Here is a 19,637-nt window from a genome sequence, read left to right as displayed (position 1 = left end):
TTGTCCGGCCGTGCCAAACTCAAGCGAACCGTTCGATGACATTTGCTAAACCGTCACTACGAAGATAGTTTCGTGGGCCCCGTCCTCTATCGTTAACAGACCGACAGGGTGATAAATATGGACTCGGACCATAAAGCAGGCTGTGTGAATTGTGTGAAGATCTCTTTCGTTAATATTTTATTTGTTAATTTATTTATTTTCTCTCTCTCTCGAAGCAGCAGTGAAGTGAAGTGATAAAATTACCGAGGCTTGTGTGCGGCATGTGATGATCCCATAAAACCCACGTAGGGTTTTCGACAGCCAACGCCTGCTCCGATTCGCCGTGCCGCTGTTCCGTACCGCGGGCGAAGAAGTAGTAATTTCCCGATCCCCACACACACACAACGCCTACTTCTCGCGTTTGGCTTTCACCGTGTTCGGGGGGTGCAGTGCGCAGAGTGTTCAATTATTTATTATTGATGCTATAATTAAGGAAATTAGCTGCTTGATTACCATACACCGCCCGCCGCCGTGAATGGCGCGCGTAGTAGAGTGATTTCATCGAAAAGAGCGAGTTTCGGTGTGATTTAAAATTATTTCATTACCGCGCACGGTGCGCGTATCGTGTGTGGCCGCCCTTTCGGGCCTTCGGGTGTTGGTTCGGGCCATTGTGCAAAAGTGTGTGTGTGCGTTCCGTGGCCAACATAGCGAAAAAGATCGAACCAAATCGGTCGGAAAGGCGCACGGAATCGATTGCAGAATCAACGGCCCCCGATTTTTTGCCAACAACATCAAGTTCACTGAAGATGCGGCTGTTGCTGCTGCTGACGTTGGCGGTGCACGCTGCCCTTACGGTGCTGCCAATTTCCGGTGCGTCGCCGATGGCAACGCCGGAACCGAGCAAACTGATCCCACCGGTGCACCATCGGTGGAGCCGGTCGGAGTCGATGGACCCGAACGGCCTGTACACCCTCGAGTGGCACGTGGACCAGAAGGACATCGTTTTCACGGCCACCGCCAACACACGCGGCTTCATGGGGCTCGGATTTTCGCACCGCTCCGAGCACATGGCCGGCTCGGATCTGGTGCTCGTCTGGGTGGACGATCGCACCGGCAAACCGAACGTACTGGTAAGTGTTTGGGGAGAAAGTTTACTTTAGTCCCAATTCGGTTTCCGTTTCCGATATCGAACAGATAATCAGACACACGGTTAGAGGGAGAGAAACAGCAGATTGACAGACGAAAAGGAAGTAAATGCAGACGCACATGGTCTGGCAGCTGAATCAATTCCACATTTTTCCGGTTCCAGCTACTTAAGGCCTACTGCGCGCGCGTCTTCCTCGCGTGACGAATGTTTGTATGTTTACATTCAAATTCGAAACCAACGCTTGCTTTGACCCCTCTGAAGGCAGATGTTTTGCTTCCGAGCTGTCAAAACGGTCTCCGGACTTCCCCAGACAGGAAGCGCGATAGGAGTCTGGTTTTCTTCCACTGCGCCTTTGACGGATTGACTGCCTTTCGGGATTTTTTCGGGACTCCTAGCGTAATGAAACCGAGACGCAAGCTAGAGAAACCAAAAAGGTGTGTCACTCCCGGGGCTGGAATTAATTCCGATCTATTGTTTCCACGGCGTCAATTCGTTCGCCCCAAAAAGGGATCAGGGCCGTTGATGGGCGAATCTAATTCATTTCGCATTCCCGCCTCCGGCAATCTCCTAATTGCTTAGAATTCTGCTTATTAGGCTAATTTATTAAATCGCTGCATAAATTTCGATGGAAAGTTCTGTGTCCCTTTGCAGCGCACGATCAAAGGTAGCCCTCGGCGGCCCAATTCACTGGAAGCCATTTCTGGCCAGTACCTGGCCACGTTCCTGGTACCCGGGAGGGAGGCTGCGAGCTGATTGAATCGACAAGTTAATGAGCCTCCGAGGAACCACGGTTGGACCCCGATTTAGACGGATAGCTACCGGTTGACGTCAACCACCGAGAAAGCGTCCTTTGTGGAACGGCAGCAGCGCGCCAAATTTGCTATTTTGATCAGGGCCGAACATCACAAGGAGAGGACGATGCAAAACGGTGTGAAAAATAGGCCAAACTTTCCCTTTCGATTTTCACCACTGTGAGGCAGATCGGGAAGGGAGCGCCAGTTTTCTGCGATTTGCAAATTAAGTTTTCTCCATTTTCCCCCGGATCAGCACGGAATTTGTATCCCGATTTGGGGTGGGGGCGAACGTGATGTGACCAACGTTCCGTTTGATCAGACTCCGAATGGACACCGCCGCGCGAACGTGTGTGCTTACATCACTCGCTCCTAGCTGGCCCATCGTCCTTCGGTTCGGTCTTCTCCGAGACCTACTCAGGAGACAGTCTTGACCTTTTTGTGTGCGCCGTGCTTGTGTTGGGCAATCGATTTACGATTCTATCCGCTCTGCCGCGCCTGCCCCTGGACACGTCGTTCCAGCTTTTTTTCATTTGCCATCCGTTTGCCGGTTTAATGTCGCACGCAATATCGCTCGCCCTCGGTCGGGCCACTTTCCGAAAGCGATTCATTCGCTCGTTTGCCGCTAGTGAACGCTTTGAAGATCCTTCGGGCCAAAAGGAGAGTTTTAAGAGTTTCTGCAAACAAGAACTTCTTACGAAGGTTAACGATTGTATTCCTTGAGAGATGACACGTCAGAAGGACCTTTGATCGGAAGGACCTATGACGTTAGGATGCAAGTTGCTGCTTTGAATAAGTTCATTCGTGAAGAAACGGGAGCTTTCGAATAGATTGAATGATTCCATTTGAATAGTAACGTCAGTGTTTGGTTGGCTCTTTTATTAAAATTCTACCTTTAGAGCAAACAACGATCGATCTCAAGCTTCTAGTTCCGACAGAATAAAGCAGACCTGTTTAAGGCAACCATTACATCACATCCGTAGATGACAGAAAATTCAAATTCGAGCCATTGTTCGGCGTAGAATCGTATGACCCATAAATTAAATGGAAGTACCTCTAACAAAAAAGAACCCACCCGCCGAAGCAGACGATCTTCACGATCTAATTTCCAACCCCCCGCCGGGCCCGGAGCCCCCCAGTGCTGACCAGTTAATGGTTTTCCACGTTTATTTACATTTGCGCGTGCTGCTTCTTCGCGGCTGGCACACGACAGCGCAAACGCAAACGCTTGTTGCCGGACCGTGGGCCGCGCGCACCGAGGCTTGCGTTTCAAAGTTCGTGCTTAATTTGTTCATTACATTTCATTGCCGCTTTTCGCCTTTTCCCACCCGGGGATGGAGCTGGGAAAAAGAGCGGAAGAAGAGGCTCGTGAATCAATTTCTCAAAACCGTGGCCGGCCCGCGACCGGCCGGTGTTCACGGGCGCGGAACGCGCCACGTTGTCTGCCGGAGCCGATTCCGGGCAAGGCGGCCGAGCTCGAGCGGAACCGCAACTAAAACGATCCACGGGCCAATCTCGGCCGGGAAAATCACGTTTATGTTCCATTTCATTTTTTCCTGCATTTGCCGCCGCACCAGTTCCTCGTCGCTCGCACGCGCTCCCGTTGGCCGTTGTGAAACTACTACCTTTTCGGTGCGTTTGTGCGGGGAAAAAATTATGAACATGAGCGAGCGATGCCATTGAAATTGGACACTTAATGGGTTAAAAATTCGGAAACAATTGGAAGGACTTTCTTGCGCTAGGACGACATGGCTCAACCACCACTTCGTACTTCCGGGCCCTTTAACGTCACGACCACCACACACACACCCGAGTCTTGAATCGCAAGCAACCTCCCAGCGATCGTCGTCCATCTTTTTCCATGGGGTAGCAGCTGCGAAACGGCAAAAGTAACGGCTGCTGCCGCTACCAGGCACGCCGCTCCGAAAGGTAAGGAGCCGACCGAGTGTCGATGATCCGTCGAATGTGGCACCGGAAAGCATCGAGCACATCGGAGCATCGCGGGCGGGAGATACTTCACCCGCGCGCTAAAGTAGCTTCTTTTCGTCAGCGGCAGCGAAAGTATGTTAGGTATTTTGTTTAGGGCTCCCGCCGGGTTTTTTTTTTGGGCCGTTACGAGTTACGAGTTCCTTCAGCTCCAGCGCTTTTTAATGGAAAAAGTTTCCGCTACATTCCGCCAGCTTGGTCGGAGAAGTGGCCACACCGCCAAATCGGTGAACGCCCGGAAGCGGCGCCCGGCGTTGGGAAGTGAAGAGGTACCACATGTCTCCGGACGGCCGGAGAAGAGGATACACGGTGCGTCCCCCGGTATGCAGCTGTCGCAGGTGACGCCGCTGGGTAGCAGCTGAAACCCGGGGCAACACACTGCAAGATGATGCTGATCGAGCCGCTTTGCGGTTGCAAAGGCGCATAAATTAGCCAGGGGTTGATTCTTATGCAAAACAGGGCAAATCAATAGGAAAGAGAGCGCTTGCGGTTGGCGTTAAAAAGTTGCGCGCGTTGATCAAGTTGATTTTTATTCAAATTTCGAGCTCCTTTCGAGGTAGAAACATACATTCAGCAACAGTGGTTGGTGTGGTCATAATGAAGACTTACGGCGCCCGAAGGATGTCAACACTCGATGCTCGGTTTGCAGTTCACACGTTGCAGGTTGCAGTAACAACACACCAACACCAATTCTTTGGGGAAAATCATCCAAACATCGTTCACCATCGGCCCACGGGTTGATAAACATAATGTTAAACATGGACTTCCTGGTCGGCAAAATGAGTGTTTTCGGGGATTCGCGTGCGAGAATGGCATAACTTTATTAAAGTGCAGAGCAAGACTCACCGAGGTCGATGTAGTTTAGTTAAGTCCATCTATCTTCTTCTATATATATAAAAATGGTTGTTTGTCTGTCTGTACCGCATTTTCTCCAAAACTACTGAACCGATCCGCTTGAAATTTTGCACAGCGTAATTTTGTGACCCCGGATTGTGAATAGGAAAGTTTGTCCCTCCCACGCCTCCGGGGAGGGGGGGCTCCCATACAAACGTAACGTACCGTAACGTCCCATACGTAACGCCCATACGTAACGTCCCATATAAACGTTTTCGAGCAAATAGAACCAAATTCGGCAGATGGATGTTTTGGGGAAGGGGAAATGTTCTGGTGAATGTTTGAAACCCCTCCTCTCTTTACAAAGGGGGGCTACCATACAAAATCTGGGTTCAGTTTGACTGGGTGCGAGTTTTGACATGCATCCAACGGGAAGCGAAAAGGGAAGCCGATCGGATACGTCACCGGGAAACGGAGGAGCACCGTAAGGTGGTAAGAGAAACTGAACGAATACGTCACCTGGATACCCGATCGTCTGAAAAGTAGGAGTAACGGGAAATGAGAAGGGAAGCTGGACGGATACGTCACCAAGAAGTCTTCTGAAACGCCTCCGAATCGAGAAATAAGGATGAAATGAGGCGCAGCGACGCGCGCCGGGAACTGCTAGTTTAGCATAAAATTGGTGAATATGTAAACAGATTATTGATCGTCCCGTACAAGGGATGGTTTTCTGGTCATTTGACAGGATGTCGGAACACTAGTTTCTCGATGGAATCACACCAGCATACGAGTGACCGTCCTTGGGATGCTACTGCTCTATTCGTAGGTATTAAATAAACGTATATAAACGACTAAATGGATCAAAAACAGAAACAAGTACCGAACAGGCTAATTCCCCTTTGTTAAAGTACGCTCAGCGTTCCAAATTTTATTACTCTCTCTCGAAATCTTTAAACCACGCAGCATCATAAATCTCATTCACGGCACGGCCACCTCGGGTCGGCTAAAAAACAACTAAACCCAAATGACCGCACTGTGTAGCGGGCCCCCGCTCGATCGGACCCGCAGGGGCTGTTAATAAAATTATCTTTCGACCCCAAATTGGCGTTGGCCGACGCACCACCGCCGACGTAAATCCATTAGGCTTCGGGGCTTCGGTTTAAAACCAATCTGTGCCACGTGCCGAGCGTGGTCTTCAAATTGGGCAAAAAATCTCTACGCATTTCGGAAAATAAACTCACGTTCCAGTAAACCAGCAAAAACAGACAGAGCTCCGTCAGGAGCTCTTATCACCACCCGGTCCACCGGAAAATCTGTTTGTGGTGGTTTCCCGCGATGATGTCACTTGCTGCGGCCATGATAAGGTACACATTCTCGGAGTACGCGCCCCCAGAAGTCAGGTGTTTTCGGTATTTCACTCTGTTTACGCATTCATCACACGGGCCCAGGGCGGACCGCGAACCAATCTAACCAGGGTTCTGGGCGTCTTTCCGAGAAAAGCTTGCCAACGGGCCACGGATCCCGAGGGAAGGTGGTAGCACCTTCTTAAATCCGGAGCACCTTCTGCATACGTAAATAGCGCCGCGGATGCCGTCCGGATTGGAGGCCCAACACTTGAAGGGTGCTTGTCTTACGCTCGGGGCGCTGGCTTATTCTCTACCTCTCTTTCTCTCTCGGTGGCACTCTATGGGGTCCGAGGGTCCGTCAAGAATCTTAGGTTTGAAAGGCAAATTCTTTGATGAAACTATTTTCAAACACCTCGAGGGTGGCGATATCGGCTGTCGGGGGAAGAGGGTCTTTCAATTCTCTGAATGAAAACCGTTCCGTTCAATATTTGGATAAGAGTTTTTGGCGAAAGCTATCCCCGGAACGGTCAGATATGTTTGGCGATCGATTAACAGCATTCTTATGCTGGCGCATACCTTTAGAAATGAAACATTAAGGTTCGGGTTACCTTCAGTGAGGTTCTTGAAAGGTCCATGAGATAGGAACTTCACTTCGATCGATGGTGCTCACAGAGAGACGGGCCCACCTTACAGGGCTTTTTGGCAACCACAAGTACCGCACCGACAGGACCGCAAAATGGCCAGAAAAAGAGTAGAGATAATGCTCTTACCACATCCCGAGCTCTCTGCGGGTTTTGGTGGTCACCACGATTAATATTTGATTTCGGGTGAACCTCAAGCTCTTCGCCCAACTGGTTCGAATCCGGGGACCGCCGGTGGCTACAATAGCTCATATAGACCTGGACTAGGCTAAAGCCGGGCCTCCCGGTGTACGCGGCCCGTGTGATGCATGCGTAAACAGGTGGCAAAGGAATATTCTGACCGAATGCCTTGCTGGGGGTCTCTCAAGAATAAGAAGCAAGCCTCAATCTGGAACCGAGTAGGGATGCCCCCCACGCACACTGCGTACGGGACTTTCGTTGTGGGGGCGCCCTTTCCTCACGACTGGGATGGGAATGCTATTTGGGTTCGAAATAATGCTCGGTACCGTACGTTGCGATGTTTTCATGTTGATAACGGGTCAGGGAGTTTTAACGTGATTTCAGACAAAACAATATCGAATTACCGTACCACATGAATCGCCATCGGTGGCAACATTAGCCCAGAATCTATTTTTGGACTAACTCAGATCGTACTTTGAATCGTACGGCGTAGGTTTGGAAACATTATTTTGATCCAAAAATACGGCCGACGGTTTAAAACCCATTCACGGGGTTAAAGGTGCAGACCCACGCGTACAAAGGCCGGGAAAATGACGCATGGTTATGGTGCTGTCGGAGCGAAAACACCACATTCAGAAGCAATTTTCCCGGTCGCCGGTCGCTCCGAAAAACGAGTGCTAAAGGAGCGACGAGAACACCAAACCGCAACACGACCCGAAACGGCCCAAACACATCCCGCTTAATCCCCCCATTCTCGAATTGGGCCATTCCGGCCGGGAAGATTCGGGATTAAATTATCGCCCCAGCGGAGTGCCGGAGGATCACCTTCCCAAGAGCGCGTAGAACGCGCCAAAATTTATAGCTCCCCACTAACTCGTTATTGGTGGCCCCATCCGCGCACCGTCCGAGTCCGAAGAGGGGGGGATTTATCGGACGAACCGCGAACGAAACCGAACCGGAAATGACTTGTTCGAACCGAAATTAAATCTGCCCATTATGCGGGCCGCCGTGGCCCTGTCGAAGGTAAACGGTTCAACTTGATAACACCGAATTCATTCATTTCCATCCGTCTTTTCTTTGCGTCCAGTCCGAAGAAGCTCTCACACGCTAATCTAATGGTTCTTCCCCCCCAGGCCATGGTTCCGGCCTGGTCGTTTGCATGTCCGTCCGTGGCCCTGGGACGGAATCGTGTTCCAGCTTCGACGACGTAATAATAGTTTCAAAAATGGGTCCCAAAGTAAATCAAAATCTTACGGAAACAGCCTTTTCGGTAGGGTTGACGTTGAAAACTGGAGCGCATGGTTTTAATTAATGGGCCGCACATTGCGCGTGGGAAACCTGACCTGACGAGCGACACTGGCACCGAAATGGGTCTTTGTTTTTGGTCCCGAAATTGGTTCAAGTTGCTTTGCCGGTCTGCATTGATTAATTTTTTATTCTATTTCCTTTTTTTGGTATTTTTACCCCACGTGTATGTTGTGTTATGAATGTTCTCTAAAATGAATCCTTCAGAATCAGTGGCCAAATCACTTCTGGGCACAAACATGGAACAAACAACTACTTTCGCCTCTGTGACAACTTCCACCAAACTCCGAGTCCCGGTAACAGGAAAGATGATCCCAGATGACGGGGAACGTGGGAACGCTGTCGCCCACGTGCCGGCTCTTCTGCCGATAGTTTCGCCTTCTCCGGGGCTGGGTTGAGCAATATTCTCGTATTCCCCCCGTGAGTTGACGTGATAGCTTGAGACGTGCGCCTTCGGAGCGGCATAATTTGCGCACCTTCATGAGACAAATGAAATTATCTCGATCCGAAAGGAAGCCCCAGAGCCACAGAGCTCCAGCCGGATCGCGGATTGATTGTGACACGAACGCTTGCCGTGAGCTTCTGAAAGATTGATGCACGCTGCCACACGGCTCATCGCTCGCCCACAATATTCCTCGCCTTTGTCGCATAATGAATCCCGCTATCGAATTATGCATGCAACACTGCGGGACCGCGAGAGCTGTGACAAGGGGGCGTTGCGGGGAAAACGATTCGCTAAACACACGTAACCGAACGACTCCGATATCCTTTCGACGAAACACGGGCGCGCTTGACTCGGCGAACGAAGGGCGAAAGTCTTTAATTTTGCATCTCCATTATTTCGTGTCGAAAATACGTGTGGGTGATAATCAGAGGCCTTTTGGGGGGGCCACCATGCCCCAGCTAAGGCGCTGAGAATGTTTTCCGCTTGATATGGATTAGGTTTAAATTTGAGTTTCGTATCCAATGTGTTTGATGGCACGCAGCGTATGCTCGCGCCAAGCCGAGTTGCCGATTCGTATGTTTCGTGGAATCAAAAAAGGATACGGTAATTTTTTACGGTTTAAACAATTGGTATAAACAGCTTCAAAGAGAATCTTTTCCTTTGATTTTATAAATCCCAAATCCGTGATTTGAGTATAAGCCAAATTTTATCAAAAAGCCCATCGCGGATTTAGGAGCAGTTGGCGCAACAGACCATTAGACACAGTTTGTCGATTTGCATACCCGACCCACCAACCGACAGACAGATGAATGTATTCCCACACCTGACTTGTTGTGCTAAACGGTGGGCCATCGTTTTTATTTCGCCCGCCACGTGGCCGATAGTTTTTGCATAAACGAAACGAGAGAACGTCTTTTGCATAAATGCGCATCAAAAGTTGGCGGGGCTCCATTAGCATTCTCTCACTCTCCGTGAGGTGGTTCTGTGTTCATGTGCTGTACGCACACGCGGCCGGATTGCTTCTTCGAGGGCACGTTCCATTGACACGTTTTTGCCATTGCGAACCCGATGATGCTAAGCTTGAGACTATGGCTGCCGCCACCACAAGCCCGCAAAGCCCTAGAACCGAACGAAGGCAGCAGCAAACGGCATTAATCATGATGAAAGACCCCAAGAACTCATTGATTGAAAGACGAGCTACGCGCGGCGGTGACGTCGTGTGAAAAGGAGGAAGCCCGAGAGAGGCATTTGCATGTGTCATTTGCCGTCTTGCCATCATCATCCGGCTCATCTTGCCTTCGAGCGACTCTCGGATTATCGTCTTCAGATATCAATATTCAAATCGGCTTAAATGGGGTGGATGGAAATTGTTCTCCTTCCGGCCATTTAACAAGTCGTTACGATTAATGTCTATCTTTTATGACGCTTTTAAAACGCCTTTTTTGTCGGTTCACACTATTCACTTAGTAAACGAAGTGTCTAATTATTTAGTCACTGTTGGGTTGATGACTTCATTCCAGTTTTCTCCGCTTCTTTCCGATCAATTCTTCTCACTGGCGCAACGCTTCGTTCTGTACAAGCTCACTTTCTCTAGGAGACAATTACGTACGGAATACTGATGGAAATGGCACGAAGCCAGTTTTCCGATACCTGAAACTACTCGATTCCGTTGTCACAGGGACAAATTGGCTTTCGCCACTCATACGCTGTCGGCAGACACGGCAGACACGGCCCTGATGTGTCCGATTTTATGGTGCTTCGGGTTTAGTTTGTGATATTGCTTTGACTCTGTGATTGCTCTTGCTTGCATATTTGCCAGTGCAAACGGAACGGCCAAAGAGATTGATTCTTCGTAAGCCGTCAGCATGCTTGCGCCGCTGAAATGTAAATCTATTTTCTGTCGCCCCTTCTATGGTTCTTTCTCCGTGGACAATTATTTGCCCACGTTTCTTGAGTCAGACATTAAAATCAACGTTGCTTCTTCGCTGCTGACCCCACAGTGCTATTGTTTCACTCGGACTCGCAATCGGCAACTTCTAGACCGCCGGCCCGGAGAGCCTCCTAGAAACGGTGAAAGATTTATGATATTTGCACGGTGTTTCATGAATAAATCATCAGCACCAAAAAAGCGCCGAGAAACAAATGCTAATCGAAATCGGCCAAGCCGACCGAGCAGAGCCGATTCGTTGAATGAATTGTGCGAACTTTTGAAGGATCCTCGGTTCCGGCGCTGCGGTGTAGAAATTATGCAAATCACACGGACAAGAAACTGGCACCCCCAAAAACCCCCTCGTCAGTGAGTGGCGTCAATCCGTTCCGCTTTCCTTCCCGGCAGGATTGATTTCTTTGCCACACTCCACTCCGAATGATGCCTTCAGGACGATGCAGTTTTCCATTTGAAGACCCCCGATACCGTCAGTCTAAGGACAATGGATGGTTGTTGACCAGACCAGGACTGATGCCGGATCTCGATGGGCAACCTTTGATTCTCTCTCTGCCACTCTCCGGTCATCTTGTCTGTCAAAAGTTCTTTTGAGGCTGGGTGCCGGCAAATTGGACAGTTTGCAAATTGAAATTTGACAGTACAACGAGTTTCTGGACCGACGAACGGACAACCCCCCGATGCTTGCCAATCGATACACCATGCTTACTGGTGTGCTTTGTCCCTGCCAAGAAACTGTGTCATGGGCACGATGCTCAGGCAGCCGACATTATTGGCCATCTGCCGATGTCCTCCCCCCATACCGAAAAAAGGGTCGTGCCTTCTATTTCTCGGAAGTCAAACATAGTTCCGGGACCTTGTTTCTGAGGTCGCTCTTTATTGCTTTATCCCGAAGCGCGCCGCATGTGGGTCGGGAAGCTTAATGACCGGCCTGGTCCCGACGGCTGGCCCCATCGATCAGGGGCGCATGGGGGGGAGTTCCGGAAGAAGTCCAGTGTTGACGTAGTATCGAATGAATTTCCCAAAAATAATACATTAGCACCTCGCCCTCTGTCATCGATTCGGGGAGCACGCGGCCGCAGCATATTTCGCCGAACCGCCCACCGGGACAGACATAACGACCACCGGCTTAGTCACTTCGAGTTAGCTGCACGAGGGACACCATTCGCAATGTCATTAGCAAATGGCGCGCTCCGGAGCGCCAAACGGTTGTTGGTAATTTTGGCCCTCCCCAAAAGCGAACCCTCGGGATGTTGGGCGATTATTTCCAGTCGGGCGATTAATGTTCGGACACTAATGCGCCGCTGTGGGCGCGCGCTTCGGGGAATGTTGGTGTGGTGGCCCAACATTCCCAGCACTGGCCCACTGGGGGTTGTGGCTCTATTTTTGCCAGCATTCACCCAGTGGCGACACTTCTGGCGTGCGGCCGGGACGGATCACCAAGGACACTGCCGGCACGAAAACGAAACCATAACGCGTGTAGTGGTGCGTTAAATTTGATAAGTTTATCTCGTGTTTTCGCCGCCCGGGACCAGAGATAAGCAAACTAGTCTGGGTGGGCGGGATGGGTTGGACAGTATGTTTCGCCGTATTTGGACAGGAAGACTGTATCAGCGAATTTAACGCCACGCCCGGGGCGGGGCTCGATGATGCTTGTTCCGGGCTGAAGGAACCAATCTGGTCCGCTTTTCTCAGAAGGCACCGTGACACGTGTTCCCGTACAGCTTCTTCCGCAAGCCGCCAACGCCAAGGTGTGACAGATTGGCAAACGAGCTGTATTTTTTGCCTGGCGGGAGAAAAATTTGAATCAAAAAAGGTTAAAATGGGAAAAATGGGGAAATACTTACCATAGGAAGGAAGCCTGCAATGCTGCTAGTTACGCCGCCAAATTTGAATGTCATTCAAATGTCTGTACGCATTGGCAGCCGTAGGGGAGGATGCCTCTGGAATGTCAGTTCTGGGAAACATAATTTTATCCCACATCACCTGCCCGGTGCTGCCGGTGATCGTTTTGGCGCGCGACGACAACTCGCCTAATGTTACCGCCAACGTTCAACGTTCCAGGAAAAGACAGGATGTTTCCCTTACACACAGGTCGGGACAATATTTGGCATCCCCGGGAACCAGGTCCGGCGACGTTACGATGTAGTCCGCGGGGGTTTCTACTCAATAAGGCACATAAAATGGCACGTAACGGTGAGCGCTCAATGCTCGAGACAAGCGGACGACATTTGCCAGCCATCCATTCACTCCCGGAGTCGTCATCCGGAGGAAACGCCAGTCTTTAAGGACCCAGTCATTGAGTGGGTACTCCAGCCAAATGATGTATGACTAAGTCGAGTTCTTGGAGTGCGCAAAAATCATCAATGTCAAGAATCTGGCATCGGCAATAAAAAACAGCCGCCGGATTTTTCAACAAAAAACACGGTGGACTTGTTTGGCAATCTGGCGCGTGAGGTTTGCTTGCGTTTCGAAACGATTTTCGCTCACTTCGCTTGCGCCATGATAAGCGAAAGCTTCCCTAAATAGCTTACTTTCGCTCGCCTCGTGATTTTCCGATCGAAGTTTCTTTTTTTTCGCATCTTTAGATTCGAAAGATGACAGAGTCATCGCGGTCACTGCAGAGAAAGAGCAAGTAGTAAAGGAAGCGTAACGCCAGTTTTACTACGAGCCCGGGGCCATCTACTACACAGTTCCGTGGAAGCATAAGGAATGCCGAACACCCTTCACAATGGCTGCCGTGCCACACAAAAAGAGGGATCCCCATTAATCAAAACAGTATATTAGCCACCGGGGTTCGATTGGAGTGTGCACTAATTGAAATAACGGATTGTGCATTTTCATTTTGTCGAACTGAACCCTTGTGCGAACGAGGACTTCATATTGTATTTCGCTTCCACAATGGTGACGGCCATGAGCTGTCGATTTTGGATTCGGATTCCCCAAACTGCGCCGTCATGAAAGCGTTTCCCAATCAGTCACGGTCTCGTTTTCGCAACGACAACGGTCGTCAAAAATGCAATAAATTTCCCCCCTGTCCAAGATAGGGGCATGATAAATAATCCATGAGGCATGCAAAATAGGAACCTCCTTTAATCTAGTTGTTAGACTTTTTTTTCGATAAAATTCAATTTCCCCAAAATTAAATTTTAAACAGAAGTCAACGTCTTAATATTGTTAAAAAACAGTTAATGTCAACATAAACTGGGACACAGCTCAGCGACTGGCAGTAGGTCGATCAAAGTGTGCCCTGGCTTACCTTCTCTCTTTTACTAATCAAACAAAGTTAACATCAGCGCCGGCCCTAAGTTAACGATGCTGTGAACGACAGCGCCCTTTGCAGGATCTGCAGCAGGCAACAGTGGCCGGTTTCGGCAAAAGGAAGGTACATTAATCAACCAAAACAATCCCGGTTCATCAGTACCCCGTACCGCCGGGTTTCCGCTGAAACGTGAAAGCTCATTAGGTCTGATCCCTTCCCAAGATGGATGGTGTGTTTCAAAAATTCTAACGAAACATAATATGTGCAGTTGTTATTCTTATATTTCACCGAAACGCCGCTCGTCGTCGTCGTCGTCCTTTTCCTGCTGGTCCAATGTGAACGTGGTCTCTTTCTCGGTTTTCGCCCAACGGATGTGTCCTCGGCCTCGACCGCCCGGCAGGGCGGAAGATGAACGATGGCCGGAAAAGGCCTTCAATCTCGACGACCTTCCCGGCTCTCCGGAGATGGCAAACAATGGCCACAGGTTTCGCCACAACCTCTGATGAGCAGCTTCCGCTCGCCAGACATCTTCGGGCCGGAAGTGGTCGGTGCCCCCCGTGGCCATTATCGGCATCTATAATTGCCCCCCGCGACACGTTAATTGCTACCTTTGCTTGTTGCCACCTTTGCCAAAGCGCTGCCATCCGGTTGGTGCCAGTACGTGCTGATACTCCACCAGCGCCTTGTGCGCGTGATGCGTCGCCTGCCCTCGGGAGGATTGGCAAAACTTTGGTCGTAAATAAGCCGGCCTTTTGAAATTAATCCAATTAATGCCATCGAACGGGGCGCCCCCAAAGGGTCCTGGGCTGGAATCTGGCTGGCTTATCGTCAATGCTGCGAAAAAGATGAAAGAACGATGGCTGGCTCGCGCGCTGTTGCTTACGGTGGAGCCAGGAGCTCCGGGATTTCGGAAGGAAATGAGGAAAGTCCAAATCGTATCGTTTCCGTCCAATATACGGTGCGGCTATTGCACGTCCACAGTGAGTTCCTTTCGAATAATATTTGGTCAGCAATAACATGAATTCTACTCAAAAAAGCTAATGAACAAGCTTTTGATGAAGATTTGGCCGCTAATTGAACTCATAAAGAAACTTTTCTCATCCAATATGTGCTATCAAATGTGGAGCTTCCGACGAGCCGACCGACAACGCGTGGCACCTTCCAAAATGGCACACTTTTTATGAACACATTTGCGTTTACTCACCACCACCACGAGCTTCAGAAACGAGTTAAAGTCCTTTGTCATCCCTTCGGAGCGCCCCCGGGCTGAGGTGTTCTCCATCATGGTAAAAATGGCAGATTTTTATCGCTCCCATCGGAATGCTTTTATGCTGTCTCTGCGCACAACTGCCTGGTTTCGCAGTTCGGTTCGGGCCGTAATCTCGGGTGTCGTCTGCGATGCCGTCTGCCAACGTTCACAGATCGTCGTCGGGTTTCCAGGAACCGGAAAGTTCATGGAACCAAACAAGCTGGCTAGGAATCTCTGGAGAATTCGTCTCTGCACACACACACACCGGGTGTTTCGTTTTGTCCACCGAAGGTCCTTGACACAGGGCACGCCTAGTTGTGTAAAGGACCCCAAGGATGTTTGAGCGACAAAAAAAAAGTTTGATGATTTGCTGCCACCATCAAACGATACTAATGGCTCAAGCGATAGTATTATCCTAATGGCAGCAATTTATTGGAAACCCCAAAAAGAGGAGTTCAAAACCAAAAATCAACCTCACATGACCCTAATCTGACCCTGGCCCCCTTGGAAAAATTTAATCTTTTACTCGCCGGGTATCCTTTTCAATCATAAAAAAAAACCCGTCCGAACTTGATTTACTATCGGTTGGGGGCTCCGCTTAAATTGAGCCGACTTTGCGGTTCCGTCCAACATCCCCCGAGAAGGCACACCACCACCCGGACCCACCGCTGACACTGGAGGAGATTCCGGTGGGAAGCGAAAATAAATCTAGCAAAAAACGAAGCGAAGTAACGCAAATTCCTAAACCGGGGAACACGAGCGCACATCCCCTCACGACGAGGCTCGCGAATTCGCGAACTCCGCATCTTGCGAGGTTTACCAGCGGCCGATGAGTCACTGGTGGCTGGCAACCCCTTAGCGACAGCGTTTAAACGGTTGGGGAAACCTGTTTTGGGGTCCCAGATTAAAGCCCGGAAAGGTGTGCGGGAAGAGATCGTGCGATCAGCAGAAGGAATAAATTCTTACCCATCGCATCGGGCTCCGAAGATCTATTTAAGTCCCTCCCCAATCGATCGACGATTAAAGACGCACGACGAGCATGGTGAGCGGGCCGAATGGCCGTGTAGCGATGCGAATTCACCGATTCACACACCGATTTGTCGTCGTTGTTCAGGGGCAACCAAAAAACGAACCATCCATCGGTCCACAGGAATTAAATGCTTCGCAGATTGTGCTTCGTATTTCTGGTTCTGCAAGTGAGCAATCTTTCTTCTTAATGGTCGGTTATTTGCACCACCGGATGACCATTATGAGACAGAAGATTGAATGCGGTGGGCGAAAAGGTCGCAAAATTTGCTGCAACGTGCATAAACAATCACTAACAATAACAATAATAAGCTGAGCTCGAAGCAAAGTATCTGAACCGTAGCCTGAAGTGAACCGAATCGATTCGGTTTTTGTAGCTTCCAATAATATTCCGCCTCTTCTACGAAGCAGTAACGCATCGGACTTTTGTTGTCCTTCCGAACAATGTTTCTGGAGGACTCAAAGTTGTGTCCAACAAAAACAACTCGTGGATCCCTCTCTCACTTTCTGGCCAGATTGTAGGGCCGTGATTAGAATGTCGCCCGTTACGTTTAATCGATCGAGAAGCAGAATAAAGAAGTTGCCACGGCCTCGTGTGTCATTTTCTAAATTCATTGCCACATCGCGCCGCGAGATGCATAAACGAGATGAGAGACGCATAAATCAAACCGTTCGAATTACGCTGGCAATAAAAATAAATCCCATCCCGTTCGGTGTTGTGTCGGCATTTTTCTTCCCGCCCGATTGACGGTCATCGATACGCGGTTCTCTGTGTCAGGCAAAAAAAACAGATTGATAAAAGCACAGCGCGAGCGGACGAGATCGGCATCCAAAAGATAAAATCCAAGTCAGCCGGGCGAAATCCCTACGCAAAACGAAATTGAATCGCCGCTCGACGGCAACAGCATAAGCCGTTGGTTGCTGCGATTGAAGATTATCCAATCGATTTCGCGTTTATAGACCATTACCCGGGGAGGGGACTTGACTTGGGGCGACGCGATAAAGTGCCCGCGAAATGGGCGTCCTTCCGGTGCGAAAATCTCGCGACGGAGCCCCGACCACGATCTAAACCACTCTCCGATTCCGTTCTGCTGGATTCCAACTAACGCCTTGTTTTCTTTCGCTTTTGTTTCTACCTTTTTAGGTAAGTTTCGCAGGATCCACGGTCGCGAAGGCTACTGGCGTTCATTGGAATTTCATCGCGCGGACTCCAAACGGACACGTTGCGGGGTCCATCGATCACACCAGCAGCATGTTGTGCCGGAGAAAGAAATTTAAAATTCATCCCCACAAATCGAGGTTACAAACGACGACGCCAAGATGAGATGGCCGGATGTGGCGCCGGAAATCTAATCTAATGTCCAAAATTGGTCCCACGTGGGAAGCGGGATGACCAGGGATGAGCGTCCCGGATTGATCAGCAAATTTTTGCCGTATTTTATCTTTTTTAAAACAACGCCATTAGCTAGCTCCGTGCCCGAGAAGGAACAAAACCACAACCACCAACCCGGGCCTGGACCGGACCATTGCGGCACGAGGGAAAGGAATGTTATTCCAAAGTTCTTCCAAAGTTTCAGTCGCAGCCGGATCCAGGGTTTGTTTGAAAGTTCTTGCAACGCGCCATTCGAAGGGTCCCAATTCGGACGTGGACAGCAAGGGCTGTAGTGGTAATCTTCGGCCGGTCGAAGATTTGCTGGAAACAGAAACGTAAAGAATGAGTCGGGAAAAAGGCGGTTAATTTTTGCAATTTGGCCACCAAACCGGGGAGGTGGTGGGGCATCCAGAACATCCGCCCCACATAAGCCCGTCCGCCCGGAGCATAAGTGACTATGCACAATTTGGTCATTTTAATTTAAATTTTTCGATTCGTCGTCCCTAAAACCGATTACGAAAGGAAGGGGGGTAGCAGAAAACCTTCCTCTCTCTCTCTCTCACCCCGGGGTTTTAGAATGTTCGACAAACATTTAATCTAATCAAAGGAATGCTTGGTTCCAAATCGAGTTCTGGGCTTTCCATACCATCAGCATTCTAGTCAAACGATTGAACTATTTTCAATAACCGAACATAGTTTCCATCAGAATTCCATCAGACTCCAAGCGCACAAAAAACCGTTGTAAAATATGTACCCATCCGATATGAATAATTGGGAATTTAGCGAACAAACTTTTCCAGTGTCATGTCGTTCCACTCCAAGGACACCTAACCGGCATGTCGGGCACTCAGGCGCATGTACATGATGCGGGACAAGCTTTTTGTTTGTCTTCGCCCGCAGCGTAGAATCGCCACTCATTATTTCGGTGCCAACACCGGACGGACAATCCTTCAAATCCGTGTTCCCCGGTGGTGGGCCAGCGTTCAGGAAACCAGGCGAAAACTTTCCCGCTAACCGATGGCAGCATATTAAAACACTCCATCATCATCGTCCCGTCGTTCGGCTCGGGGCCGGCTGACGTCACGATGGGATCCCGGGCCAGTGTTATCCTTGCTAACTGCAGCCACTATGTCTTCCCATCCCCACCGTTGGTCGACCGAAGAAAAGTGTTGTTCCATTATTAGACACCGCATTGCGTCCCGCCGGTGGCATGTCGCTGGCACACGCAGAAGGAACTGTGATTACGATCCCTATCCCTCTACGAGTGGACGAACACACCAAGGCACTAGTACTATTATCATCTAGAAGCGGGTGACGGCACACCTATCGGAGTGTTCGGGGCTCGTTCGGGGCTCGCAGGAAGCTAATTTATCTTCTCATCCGTTCTGAGCACCGCTGAAGTAGTACCATGTCCGGGGAGTTCCAGAAACTTACTCTACTCGGGAATAAATTATCCGGGCAGTCGCCGTGCCGACTGCCGAGATTTCGGATCCGTGTTTTTGGTTTGCAGGGTGGCAAATTATTTTTAAATTGTCCATCTACATACCCAATAGAGGGGAACGAACCCCTCCGGAGCAGCGATCCGTTAAGGTTCGGCCACCCGACTCGAGGAGAGATCAAAGCCGAAGATTAGAAGCTCGTTGGTGTGCGCAAGGAATTAGCATTAGTTGGAGCAGTTACGGGCACTAGACCATGGGCTACCTTTGTTAGTTTGTTGGTTGTTTCCGTTTTACAACACCAAAGTCATCCGATGTCCACATGACGTTGCGGCCGAGCTACACACTGTCTGAGGCACACTGAGTTCAGGACCACCATCAAAATTTAGTAGCTCACCGAATAACTTCGCAGCTTCCTGGGCTGATGATGTTGATTTTCGAGGTACGGCCAGCTTCTGAACCGAGCGGAATGTGACGAATAAGTTGGCTGTTGGCTCACCAGATGCGGGCTCTGGAGCCGGCGACAAGTGTTCTGTCGGAGTCGGGCAAAAAGTTGTAACGCATAATGCAGCGCCGTGTCGCTCGTGTCGTCTGGCGCCAGCCGGTGCAACAGTTCCATCTGGTTTGCAACGGAAACGGGAGCATTCCTCGCTGCCATCCGAACCGAACTCTACGTGCTCAGTTGATCCGGTTTTT

The 19,637-nt window shown here is 49.9% G+C and overlaps 1 protein-coding gene across 1 annotated transcript in view; it reads left to right on the top strand.

Moving 5' to 3' along the window:
• The first annotated feature begins 785 nt into the window (after positions 1–785).
• Positions 786–19,637, top strand: part of LOC128277291 (MOXD1 homolog 1) — a 38,503-nt gene continuing 19,651 nt past the window's right edge. Inside the window, exon 1 of the mRNA XM_053015735.1 lies at positions 786–1,109. Within this exon, the coding sequence (XP_052871695.1) occupies positions 786–1,109 (324 nt within the window). The remainder of the gene's footprint in view (positions 1,110–19,637) is intronic.

The sequence above is a fragment of the Anopheles cruzii genome, chromosome 2 (assembly GCF_943734635.1).
Source record: "Anopheles cruzii chromosome 2, idAnoCruzAS_RS32_06, whole genome shotgun sequence".
Taxonomy (NCBI): Eukaryota; Metazoa; Arthropoda; class Insecta; order Diptera; family Culicidae; genus Anopheles; species Anopheles cruzii.
The sequence above is the reverse complement of the archived record's forward strand: the minus strand, read 5'-3'. Positions and strand labels throughout refer to the sequence as shown.